Here is a 12,973-nt window from a genome sequence, read left to right on the forward strand (position 1 = left end):
AGATGCTAATTTATGAAATTATGAGACATGTAGCAGTTACACTGACCAGATACAGGCAATATTTTTACATGCAGCACTTTCAAGGTGAGCCTGGTGGACTGCAGAGTTGACTGCAGAGGACAGAATCAGCCAAAGGATACTTTGATCAGAATGCTAACTGATTGGAGTTGCTGACAATCGCAATAAGAGCGTATCTATCAGCCTGACTGATCAGATCCTGGCACCTACTGGAAGTGGGAGGGACTTTGCTTTTTGTTTTAGGATATGTGTAAAATTTATTCAAAGGTAGAAAGTTCTTTAGGAGATACAAACACGCTGTTATGGATCTGATGAAGTTTGAACAGATCCATTGAAGAATGCAAAAATCTGACCCCAAGTGACATAAACAGCTATGAAATGCCTTCATCTTCCTACAATCCCACAAGTGGTTAGATAGCATGCAGACTCAGGAAAAGGGCAAAGCAGGATATTTTTCTATTATTCAGCCAGTACAGGACTCTTCTGGACACCACTGGACATAAGGAGGAGTGTAGCAGAGGGTTGCTGTTCACACCTCAGCTGCACCAATGGCAGTACATGATATCAATGACAGAACGACTTTCTTTTCTTCAGGCAAGAAAGGCCCAGAGCTCATGAAAACATAGCTTCTCCTCTTCATAAATTCTGGTCACATGCATCAAACATGCTTTCAGAATACATATTTAGTTGCTTCTACTGCACATTTATGAAGCAACAGCAGTCTCCTGACATTGTAAGATGTTAAAAAAAAACTAGATACCATTTGTTGCCCTCAATGCAGAGAAACTAATGCACATACTTTAAAGCGACAGAGGCCAATAGGAGAAGGGGACCAGGAACTAGAGAAAAAGTTAGTTTGAGAAGAATTAATTTAAAAAGTAACACACATGTACAGGAAAGCAACGCAAGTAAACTCCCTGAATAGCTATCCTTATCTCAACTAGCAAAAACCCTTGGTCTTTCCTATTATTGCTTACACTCGCTCTTCAACAAAATTAGAGATAAGGGCAAAATAGTTTCTGCCTGGTTGCAAGGGGGTGGAGGGAACAGGGAGTGGGTGGGGTAGGTAAGGGAGGGGATGGAGGGAAGGGGGGAGAAATGACCCAAACATTGTATGCACATATGAATAAAAGAAAAAAAAGTTAATTATAATATGTTTATATAGGACATTAAAGAGAAAATATTAAAAAAGCTTAGTGATAGGGAGGGACTTTCTTATTTGGCCAGCCAGTGCCATGACTCCTATATGTGATGACTGCCATTCTTCTTCTTTTTTTTTTAGATAGTCTAATGATTTTAGCAAAGTTGTTTCTACCTTAAGGTTTAGTCTTCAAGGGGACTGATCAATTTTCTATTGATATAATTACTTAACTTCAGGAATTAAGTTTAATGCTTATATTTCCAAATACCTTGCTGTCTTTGGGCTTATAAAATGCAGATGCACTTGACTCTTTTTTTTTTCTTTTATTATTCATATGTGCATACAAGGCTTGGTTCATTTCTCCCCCCTGCCCCCACCCCCTCCCTTACCACCCACCCCGCCCCCTCCCTCTTCCCCCCCCTCAATACCCAGCAGAAACTATTTTGCCCTTATTTCTAATTTTGTTGTAGAGAGAGTATAAGCAATAACAGGAAGGGACAAGGGTTTTTGCTGGTTGAGATAAGGATAGCTATACAGGCCATTGACTCACATTGATTTCCTGTGCGTGGGTGTTACCTTCTAGGTTAATTCTTTTTGATCTAACCTTTTCTCTAGTTCCTGGTCCCCTTTTCCTATTGGCCTCAGTTGCTTTTAAGGTATCTGCTTTAGTTCCTCTGCGTTAAGGGCAACAAATGCTAGCTAGTTTTTTAGGTGTCTTACCTATCCTCACCCCTCCCTTGTGTGCTAAAGCTTTTATCATGTGCTCACAGTCTAATCCCATTGTTGTGTTTGCCCTTGATCTAATGTCCACATATGAGGGAGAACATACGATTTTTGGTCTTTTGGGCCAGGCTAACCTCACTCAGAATGATGTTCTCCAATTCCATCCATTTACCAGCAAATGATAACATTTCGTTCTTCTTCATGGCTGCATAAAATTCCATTGTGTATAGATACCACATTTTCTTAATCCATTCGTCAGTGCTGGGGCATCTTGGCTGTTTCCATAACTTGGCTATTGTGAATAGTGCCTCAATAAACATGGATGTGCAGGTGCCTCTGGAGTAACAGTCTTTTGGGTATATCCCCAAGAGTGGTATTGCTGGATCAAATGGTAGATTGATGTCTAGCTTTTTAAGTAGCCTCCAAATTTTTTTCCAGAGTGGTTGTACTAGTCTACATTCCCACCAACAGTGTAAGAGGGTTCCTTTTTCCCTGAATCCTCGCCAACACCTGTTGTTGGTGGTGTTGCTGATGATGGCTATTCTAACAGGGGTAAGGTGGAATCTTAGTGTGGTTTTAAGTTGCATTTCCTTTATTGCTAGAGATGGTGAGCATTTTTTCATGTGTTTTTTGGCCATTTGAATTTCTTCTTTTGAGAAAGTTCTGTTTAGTTCACTAGCCCATTTCTTTATTGGTTCATTAGTTTTGGGAGAATTTAGTTTTTTAAGTTCCCTATATATTCTGGTTATCAGTACTTTATCTGATGTATAGTTGGCAAATATTTTCTCCCACTCTGTGGGTGTTCTCTTCAGTTTAGAGACCATTTCTTTAGATGAACAGAAGCTTTTTAGCTTTATAAGGTCCCATTTATCTATGCTATCTCTTAGTTGCTGTGCTGCTGGGTTTTATTGAGTAAGTTCTTACCTATACATACTAACTCCAGAGTAGTTCCAACTCTTCCCTGTATCAACTTAAGAGTTTGGGGTCTGATATTAAGATCCTTGATCCATTTTGAGTTAATGTTGGTATAGGGTGATATACATGGATCTAGTTTCAGTTTTTTGCAGACTGCTAACCAGTTTTCCCAGGAGTTTTTGTTGAAGAGGCTGCTATTTCTCCATCATATATTTTTAGCTCCTTTGTCAAAGACAAGTTGGTTATAGTTGTGTGGCTTCATATCTGGGTCCTCTATTCTGTTCCACTGGTCTTCATGTCTGTTTTTGTGCTAGTACCATGCTGTTTTTATTGTTATTGCTTTGTAATATAGTTTGAAGTCAGGTATTGTGATACCTCCTGCATTGTTCTTTTGACTGAGTATTGCCTTGGCTATTCATGGCCTCTTGTGTTTCCATATAAATTTCACAGTAGATTTTTCAATCTCTTTAATGAATGTCATTGGAATTTTGATGGGAATTGCATTAAACATGTAGATTACTTTTGGGAGTATCGACATTTTTACTATGTTGATTCTACCAATCCATGAGCATGGGAGATCTCTCCACTTTCTATAGTCTTCTTTAATCTCTTTCTTCAGAAGTGTATAGTTTTCCTTGTAGAGGTCTTTCACATCTTTTGTTAGGTTTACACCTAGGTATTTGATTTTTTTTGAGGCTATTGTAAATGGAATTGTTTTCATACATTCTTTTTCCATTTGCTCATTGTTAGTGTATAGAAATGCTAGTGACTTTTTTATGTTGATTTTATATCCTGCTACCTTGCTATAGCTATTGATGATGTCTAGAAGCTTCTGAGTAGAGTTTTTGGGTCTTTAAGGTATGGGATCATGTCATCTGCAAATAGGGATATTTTGACTGTTTCTTTACCTATTTGTATTCCTTTTATTCCTTCTTCTTGCCTAATTGCTCTGGCTACCAATTCCAGTACGATGTTGAATAGGAGTGGAGATAGTGGGCATCCTTGTCTGGTTTCTGATTTTAGAGGGAATGGTTTCAGTTTTTCTCCGTTAAGTATAATTCTGGCTGTAGGTTTGTCATATATAGCTTTTATAATGTTGAGGTACTTTCCTTCTATTCCTAGTTTTCTTAGAGCTTTTATCATGAGTTGGTGTTGGATCTTATCAAAGGCTTTTTCTGCATCTATTGAGATGATCAAGTGGTTTTTGTCTTTGCTTCTGTTAATGTGGTTTATTACATTTATTGATTTTCATATGTTGAACCACCCCTGCATCCCTGGGATGTAGCCTACTTGGTCATGGTGAATAATCTTTTTGATGTGTTGCTGAATTTGGTTTGCCATTATTTTGTTGAGGATTTTTGCATCAATGTTCATTAAGGAGATTGGCCTATAGTTCTCCTTTTCGGAGGTGTCTTTGCCTGGTTTTGGGATAAGTGTAATACTGGCTTCATAAAATGTGTTTGGCAGTTTTCCTTCCCTTTCTATTTCATGGAACAGTTTAAGGAGGGTTGGTATCAGTTCTTCTTTAAAGGTCTGATAGAATTCAGCAGAGAATCCATCAGGTCCTGGACTTTTCTTTTTGGGGAGACTCTTGATTGCTGCTTCAATTTCATTTTGTGTTATAGGTCTATTCAGGTGATTAATTTCCTCTTTGTTCAGTTTTGGATGATCATATGTATCTAGAAATCTGTCCATTTCTTTTAGATTTTCAAATTTATTTGAATATAGGTTCTCAAAGTAGTCTCTGATGATTTCCTGGACTTCCATGGTGTTTGTTGTTATCTCCCCTTTTGCATTCCTAATTCTACTAATTTGGGTTTTTTCTCTCCTCATTTTAGTCAGGTTTGCCAGGGGTCTATCGATCTTGTTTATTTTTTCAAAGAACCAACTTTTTGTTTCATTAATTCTTTGTATGGTTTTTTTGGTTTCTATTTCATTGATTTCAGCTCTTATTTTTATTATTTCTCTCCTATTTGTTTTGGGATTTGCTTTTTCTTGTTTTTTTAGGAGTTTGAGATGTATCATTAGGTCATTGATTTGGGATCTTTCAATCTTTTTAATATATGCACTCATGGCTATAAACTTTGCTCTCAGGACTGCCTTAGCTGTGTCCCATAGGTTCTGGTAGGTTGTGTTTTCATTTTCATTGACTTCCAGGAACTTTTTAATTTCCTCTTTTATTTCATCGATGATCCATTCTTCATTAAGTAATGAGTTATTTAGTTTCCAGCTGTTTGCATGTTTTTGTCTTTACTTTTGTTGTTGAGTTCTACTTTTACTGCATTGTGATCAGATAGTATGTACGGTATTATTTCTGTTTTCTTATATTTGCTGAGGCTTGCTTTGTGCCCTAGGATATGATCTATTTTGGAGAAGGTTCCATGGGCTGCTGAGAAGAATGTATATTGTGTAGAAGTTGGATGAAATGTTCTGTAGACATCTACTAGGTCCATTTGATCTATTGCATATTTTAGATCTTGGATTTCTTTATTGATTTTTTGTTTGGGTGACCTATCTATTGATGATAATGGGGTGTTAAAGTCTCCCACAACCACTGTGTTGGCGTTTATATATGCTTTTAGGTCTTTCAGGGTATGTTTGATGAAATTGGGTGCGTTGACATTGGGTGCATACAGATTGATGATTATTATTTCCTTTTGGTCTATTTCCCCTTTTATTAGTTTGGAATGTCCTTCTTTATCTCATTTGATCAATATAGGTTTGAAGTCTACTTTGTCAGAGATAAGTATTGCTACTCCTGCCTGTTTTCGGGGCCATTGGCTTGGTAAATCTTCTTCCAGCCTTTCATCTTAAGCCTATGCTTATTTCTGTCAGTGAGATGGGTCTCCTGTAAGCAACAAATTGTTGGATCTTCTTTTTAATCCATTTTGTCAAGCGGTGTCTTTTGATGGGTGAATTAAGTCTGTTAACATTAAGCGTTAATACTGATAGGCTTTGTTTGCTCAGAGTTCTCCTGTGCGGGAGCCTCTGCTACAGGCTTTCCCCTTTCCAAGCACTGGGAAAGGTGACACTGCCCCCGCGTTGTCAGGCCTGCATGTTTATTTACAGTTCATGTGGGAGGTGGGTCTTCCCCCGTCTCCTGTGCAGTTTTCCTCTCACTGCCACTTTCACAAGCTTTCCTGCCCCTGATTACTGGGCAGTGCTGCTGCTCCTGCCGGCCGCCATGTTTGTTTATAGTTCACATGGGAAGTGGGTCTTCCCTCCTCTCCTGTGGAGTTTTCCTCCCTCCGCCACTCTCACAAGCTTTCCCACTCCTGGTTGCTGGGCGTGTGCCCCGCTCCCGCCAGAGGCTCTCCGGCCCGCCCGGCTTGTTTATTTACAGTCCCGGGAAGGGTTCCCTTCCCCCAATCTTCAGCGCTCAGGGCGCCCCACCCTCTTTCCAGCGTGTCTTAATTGTTCTTATTGCTTATTACTCAGTTTCTCTTTTTTTCCCCGGGAGGAGGTCAGTCTGTCCAGGGGGCTATGCTGCTCTGGCCCAGGCTTGTCTGTGGGGCTACCATGGTACCGTGAAGCTCACCTGGTCCGCGTCTTCCCAAGCCGTCTGGGTGCCGGCCACTGGTGGCCCGGGGGCCCTCGTCGTTTCTCTGTTTAACGTGAGGTGGAGATTCTCTGCACCGGCTGGAGATGTGGAGGGGTCAAAGTTATGCCTCTTCTCTGTGATTATGCCTGCAAAGTGTGTCTCCAGTGTCTCTCCAAGATTTCACTATAGGAGGCTCGCTTTCTGCTTCCTACCTCTAGCTGCCATCTTGGAATTCCTCCACTTGACTCTTTAAAAATAACTAACATTATAACTGAAGTACCATGTTTATATATATCGTAATAGCATACATTTTCAAAAAGACAGTATTTTAATGAACATTGACTCATGGTAGATCAATAGTGTATGCTATCATTGTCAAAAAGGCCAAAACAAACTTAGCTGTTTTAACGATGGCAGGAAGAACTGTTGAGGGAAAAGCACATTTAGAAGTTTATGGCTCTCCCCTAATCCTCAATGACACTCCAGAGTAGCAATGCTTTATTTATTTCAGGGTCCTCGTTTTCAGAGGATATTGGCAGATGGGAGTATGTTCAGAGGAAACTGACCAGATGGGAATGGGACTTGACACCACATAGTGACAAATGGTGGCAGGACACGGGTGATATTTAGATTAAGAAAGAAAAGACTTGGGGGAAAATAATAAAAGCTGAGTTACTGAGTGTTTATCCCAGGCCAGGCATTGTGCTCAGTCCTTTAATGGATCTTAAATATTATAGTCTATCATAATGAAAAGGGAATACTTTATTTTGAGTTGCCTTGGAAGGCAAGGATCACAGCTGTAGTTAGTGGAAACCATAAAGAGACAACTCTGCTTATTAGACTGATGACATTTCTACTCCCAAAGCTGACCAACAACCAAGTGAGCTGCCTTGATATGAATGAGCTTTGTGTCTTTGGAGGAATGCAAGCAGAGATGGAACAAACTTTCAGTGTAGGTATGTTAGAGAGAAATAATATTAAAAGGAGATATGGACTACATGAACTCTAAGACTTTATCCAACTTATCCTGTGAGTCTATCATTATCTTGGAGACACAGGAAACAAAACTTTTGAGTGCATCACTAGGTATAGCAGCAAGAAGAGTCTCTCTCACTCTCATTGTCTCTCCAGACTCATGTATTGACTATGAGAGGAACAATGCTGTATGTATAGATTGCTTTTTCAAAGTGTAATGAATTATTCTCATACTGCTTGAAAACTTCAAGTGTGGGTAGCATATACGTCTGCCATTGTATTTAAGTGCCGTTATTTGTAGTTCTGAAATCTCCTCTGGTTGCATAACTTACTTTGAGCTTTGCTATTCTAAATGAGCACACTTTGATCATCAACCAAGTGCTTGCTATTTTTTGTTTTTTGAAGTACAGGGGATTAGACCCAGGGTTTCTCACATGCTAGGCAAGTGCTCTACTGAGCCACATCACAGGCCCTTTTGTTTTTATTTTGTTTTAAGATAGGGTTCTCTAAGTTTTTCCAGGCTGGCCTTGAACTCAGGATCTTCCAACCTCTGCCTCTCAGTAGGTGAGATTACAGCTATGTACCACCATGCCTGGCTCAGCCTGTATGTTCATAGCAATTAGCATGAAAAACTGTCTGTTATGACTAGGGAAAGATTGAAAGCTCACATAAATACTCAAAGAACCCATGTCATTTTATAGTTAGAGAATTCTCAAATACTGTATATTAATAGATAGGAAATTCAAGCCCAGAGAGATGAAATGACTTGTTAAATTCACATAGCCTATGAGAAATTTGAGCACTTTCCCTTCTCCCCATCCCCAATTTACTGATGCAATTATATGTTTATTACAAAATACTGCTTTTCCACCTCCTCTCTCCTCTCTTCTCTTCTTCTCCTTCCCCTCTTTTTTCTTTTTCTTACATACATCCTTACTTATAGCCTGATGGGCATGTGATCTGAAAAAAATAAATATATCCTTTATCCATGCCCTTAGGTTGGTAGAAGTCCTAAGAATTTTTCGGTCTTAACTCTGAGTTGCTGTTCAATCTCTGCAGTGCTGCATATGATGCTGTCCTTGACAGAAACGTGGCCATTAAGAAGCTCAGCAGACCCTTTCAGAATCAAACTCACGCCAAGAGAGCATACCGGGAGCTGGTCCTCATGAAGTGTGTGAACCATAAGAACGTGAGTTTCACTGTTATTTTTAAACCTCTGGCAGTGGGAGGTTGTGAGACTGGGGGAAGAAAAAAATTGCCAACTTGAGTAGGAAAGGCTCTTTTTACTTTGCAATTTCTGCCTGTTAAGATTGTTTATCTTGCCCATATGCTACATTTAATTTCATTGTCCTCATGGTAGCTTCCTGCTTAAAAATCCTCTAAAAGCCATATGGCACAGAGGAGATGAATTTGATAGATATGTCCCTATTATAAAATTAACCTTATTTGGTTATCTCCCTTCCCATTAACTTGAGAGTATCATGTTTTTCAAACAAAACAAACAAAAGCAAAAAACAGAAAAAAAAGACCCTATCAGAACAATGTGCTATATTTCTTGATAATTTAAACTTAATAATTATGGATGAAGATTTTTATGTGTTGTGTTATCTTCTTTGTGTTTTAGATGTAGTCTGCCAGTGGTCTCCAACCGTTCAGGGTACACATTGTGTGCTGGCATCTTGTTTTAGAAAGCACTTCAGAATGAGATCCTCATGAGTACTTTCTCATTTGAACTCAGTGGGTAGACTGTTATAGGCCTCTACACTTCAGAGTCTAGCTTCTCTAACCTCAAGCAAAGGCTTCTAGAATTCTTCCTGCGCTGCATTTCTTCTTAGCAAGAAATGAGAGATAATTGCTTATTTTTATATTGACTATTACATTTTTATAATGACTATTCTTAATAATTAACTTTTAACTAATTTATTAGACTTTTTTATTATAAAAATAAATTATAAATTATTACTGAGTCATAATAGCTATTATAACTCCCTACAAAGTTTTTAAGTATAAAAATAATACCAAACATATGAAATTATCTGTATAGTTTTTTAAACAGAGATTGTATATAGCTAACCATCTACCTGTGGTGCTGAGAAGAAGCAAATGTATGAGTGATAGGCTGAAAAGATATTTGAAATGCAATGGATTCAGGCCTGATGAAAGTGTTTCTTTGTTCCTCTATTTCTCTACTCGAATGACCTTTTTTAGTTGTTTGATACCAATGATATTTTAATTCAGTCTTTTGACCTGTACTTGTTGAAGGAATGAAATGCACCAGGCACAGATTAGATGATATAGCTGTTGAGGATACACCAAGAAAACTAAGATGAGGCATGCCCCTCCTGTGTTTAGATTAGGCTTCCCTGGTAAGAAAGGCAATCCAAAACATAGTAGGTAAGTGTATGGAATGTCAGTGGGATGTAGGTGCTATTAAGTAAAATAGAGTAAGAAAGAAACATTTTTTAAAAATGCTGGTCAATGCGGGGTGAGATAGGATCACTTTTTTATAATAGATTGAGAAAGAAAGGCCTCACAAAAAAGGGGAATTTTGTGAAGTACTCATTGTACTCATCAATGAGATGGTTGTGCAGGAAATTTGAGACTTCTAGAAAGGAGTAGTGATAGAGAAGATGATCCTAAGAAAAGTCACTATACAAATTTGTTTTGTCAACATGTTAAATAAAGGCAGAAACAAGAGTGGCCACATGAGTAAGAAATATATTTTTATGGTAGTAAAGAAGACAAAGCAAACCATGGGCAATGCAAAGTGGATGGATACAAGCAATGAAGCAATTATATGGAAAGTTTTCCATACATATATATTCCCCTGATCTTCCTTCCAGATACTATAATGCAATGCATTGTGAAAAAATGCCCAATTATTTGGCCAATTTGAGAAAATTATACTCCCTGGTGTGGCTGGATGTTGTTTGCGTATGTACCCCAGAAGTTCATGTGTTAAAAGCTTGGTCCCAAGGGTGATGATGTGGAAGGCAGTAGGGCCTCTAAAGGTGGTGCCTACTAGGAGGTTCTTAGGTGATTGGGGATCTGTCTTTAAAAGGGAGAAATATAATTTTCCTGGGACCCCTGGGCTTTCGCAAGAGTGAGTTGTAAGAGTGAATCTGGCTCCTAAATCATTGTCTGGTTTCCTGTTTCATGATGGGATTTTTTATATACACGCCTTCTACCATGTGGTCCTCTCCAGAGCCAAGTTTATGCTGGAGCCCTTGAACCTCCAGAAACTGTGGGCTAAACACATGCCTTTTCTTTATAAAGTTAGCCTGCCTTTACTATTTTGTTATACTAATAGAAAACAGACTAATGCATTCCCTTTTTTCTTTTTTTTTGGTAGTGCTAAGATTTGAACTCAGGGTTTTATGCTTGCTAAGTATGCACTGTATGGCTTGAACCATACCTCCAGCCCCTTTTTAAAATACGGTCTTGCTTTTTGGCTTGGACCATGATTCTCCTATTTTATGCTTCCCACTATGGCGGGGATGATAGGCACATACCACCACAACCAGATATTGGTTGAGATGGGCATACCTTGAACCTTACTCCTCTAAGCCTTCAAAGGAGCTAGGATTACAGGTGAAATCCTAGAGCCACTGGTGCCCAGCTCTGCCTTTTTCTTGACTGAAATAAAGAAAATTCACATTATGATACCCAAAAAAAGAGTTTCAAATTACAACAATAATTTGTAAGTAACAGCCCATCTTCTACCTTCCTTTCATGTGTATGTGTATGTATGCATATGCATGGCATCCATATAAGTCTACAGAAATAAAAATTTCAACAGAGGAAATTTATTTATAATCAACTGTAAATTCTATATCAGTTCTTGTAAAACTAAGGAAAAGGCAGTTAGAATATAGAACTCTGTTAATGTTGCAAAAGTAATTCCATTAAATATTTAATGATAGTGAAGAAAATCCATTTAAAAAGTGAATACTCTAGGAAGTGATAATTGGTGTGATGGTAGGGGACCATAAGAGAAACACTAAATCCCATCTGTGCTTCCCAAGATGCTAGAATGAAAGAACTGACTCAAATTCCTGCTGGAAAATTTTTGAACTAAAACAGAAATACCTGTGATATTTTCTTTTCAAATACAAGATTTAAATTGGGTATTTGTAGGAACAGAAACTCATGAGGGAGCAAAGAATGAACAGAGGAAATATCTAAAAAGAAAAGCAGGGAAGAGAAAGATTACAAATAGTGAATATGTCCTGGGAAATTACCTTTTAAAACAAGAAAGCCTGATTTTTCTAAACTTGCAAATGCTATTTTCTAGGCTTATTTAACTTACTTAGATTCTTTGTTTATCAAAAGATGGGAGTTAGCATTTTTTTCCATCTTTAAGTTTGTATGATCATGTGTCCTTTGTATAGTCTGTTTTTGTCTACACGAATATGAAATGAAGTGAGATACTTTTTGAGAGTGATAAAGTACTAGAGAAACAGACCCAATATAGATGTTCAAATGAAAGGTAAATGTTCAACACTCACCTCAGCTAAGTATATCAATGTTTTTATTTTCATTTTCAACTGGGACATTAATCCACATTTTTTTTTTTTTAGTTTGAAGTTATCTTTTTTTTCTTTTATTCATCTGTGCATACAATGTTTGGGTCATTTCTTAATCCACATTTAGATGGAAGAATGTTGTGAGTTATTTACATATATAATTTATTTGGAAATGTGATGAGATTTTTTTTAAAAGTTGTCTTATTCTAGAAGGTAAACTTCTTTATTACCAAATGTGCAAAATAAACAAAAAGGTTAAAAGTGAATTTAGGTTACTGTTTAAGGTAGTTTTGCTTTTTTTTTTTCGCTTAGCCACCGTACAGCTCTGTGTCCTGCCATGGAGAATCGTTCTAAAGTTATACAATTATAGGTCTTCTCTACTTCCTTCTGCTTAAGAACTTGAGCTTTTTAACTGTACTATTTACCTGAAAACAGATCATGTGTCCTTTCTAAGTACACATTTCCAGGTTCTGTGAAACAATCTAGAAATTCTCTCCAACTGATTGTCAGTTGGGATAAATACATTTATGTTTTTAAAATAATTCTCCCTTTTGTTTTTCTTTCCTCTGTCCTTTTCATGCTTTCTCTTTTAGATTATTAGTTTATTAAATGTCTTCACACCCCAAAAAACGCTGGAGGAGTTCCAAGATGTGTAAGTAACAAAACGACAAAGCTCATGAAGGGTCAGCACAACTCTCACTGAAATAATTCTAGGGGATATGACAAAAAATAAATAAAAATAGAAGAGAGGAAATCTTTTGCAGCAATCAAAGGGAGATAAGAGTTGGGATCAAATGAAAGACCCGCTATCTGTAGAGAAGACTGCTATGGGATTACTTCCTGAGAGACCCTCTGCCTTCTTCTGGCCTTAGGGCTCTATGTACTTTGCTGTTCCAATGTTCTTGGCTCAATCAGGAAAGACTTATTATTTATTTATTATTAATTGATTCTGTGCCCTTTCTAGGATGAATCAATTCACTTTGAGAACTATTAATAACAGGGACATTATAACATTATTCTTTATATCTATTTTTGTGGTGCCTTTGATTTTGTCCAAAATGAATCTGTCTAGAAAGACAGTGCTATAAGCAGAGGACAGGAAATGATTTCCTAGCATGTGTTATTTTTAACACA

The 12,973-nt window shown here is 37.8% G+C and overlaps 1 protein-coding gene across 6 annotated transcripts in view; it reads left to right on the forward strand.

Annotated features, from left to right (window-relative positions):
• Mapk10 (mitogen-activated protein kinase 10) overlaps window positions 1-12,973 on the forward strand; it is a 334,304-nt gene that overhangs the window by 217,123 nt on the left and 104,208 nt on the right. For all 6 annotated transcript variants that reach the window (XM_074041839.1, XM_074041841.1, XM_074041840.1 and 3 more), the window contains 2 exons: window positions 8,373-8,502; window positions 12,433-12,491. In XM_074041839.1, the coding sequence (XP_073897940.1) occupies window positions 8,373-8,502; window positions 12,433-12,491 (189 nt within the window). The remainder of the gene's footprint in view (window positions 1-8,372; window positions 8,503-12,432; window positions 12,492-12,973) is intronic.

The sequence above is a fragment of the Castor canadensis genome, chromosome 9 (assembly GCF_047511655.1).
Source record: "Castor canadensis chromosome 9, mCasCan1.hap1v2, whole genome shotgun sequence".
Taxonomy (NCBI): domain Eukaryota; kingdom Metazoa; phylum Chordata; class Mammalia; order Rodentia; family Castoridae; genus Castor; species Castor canadensis.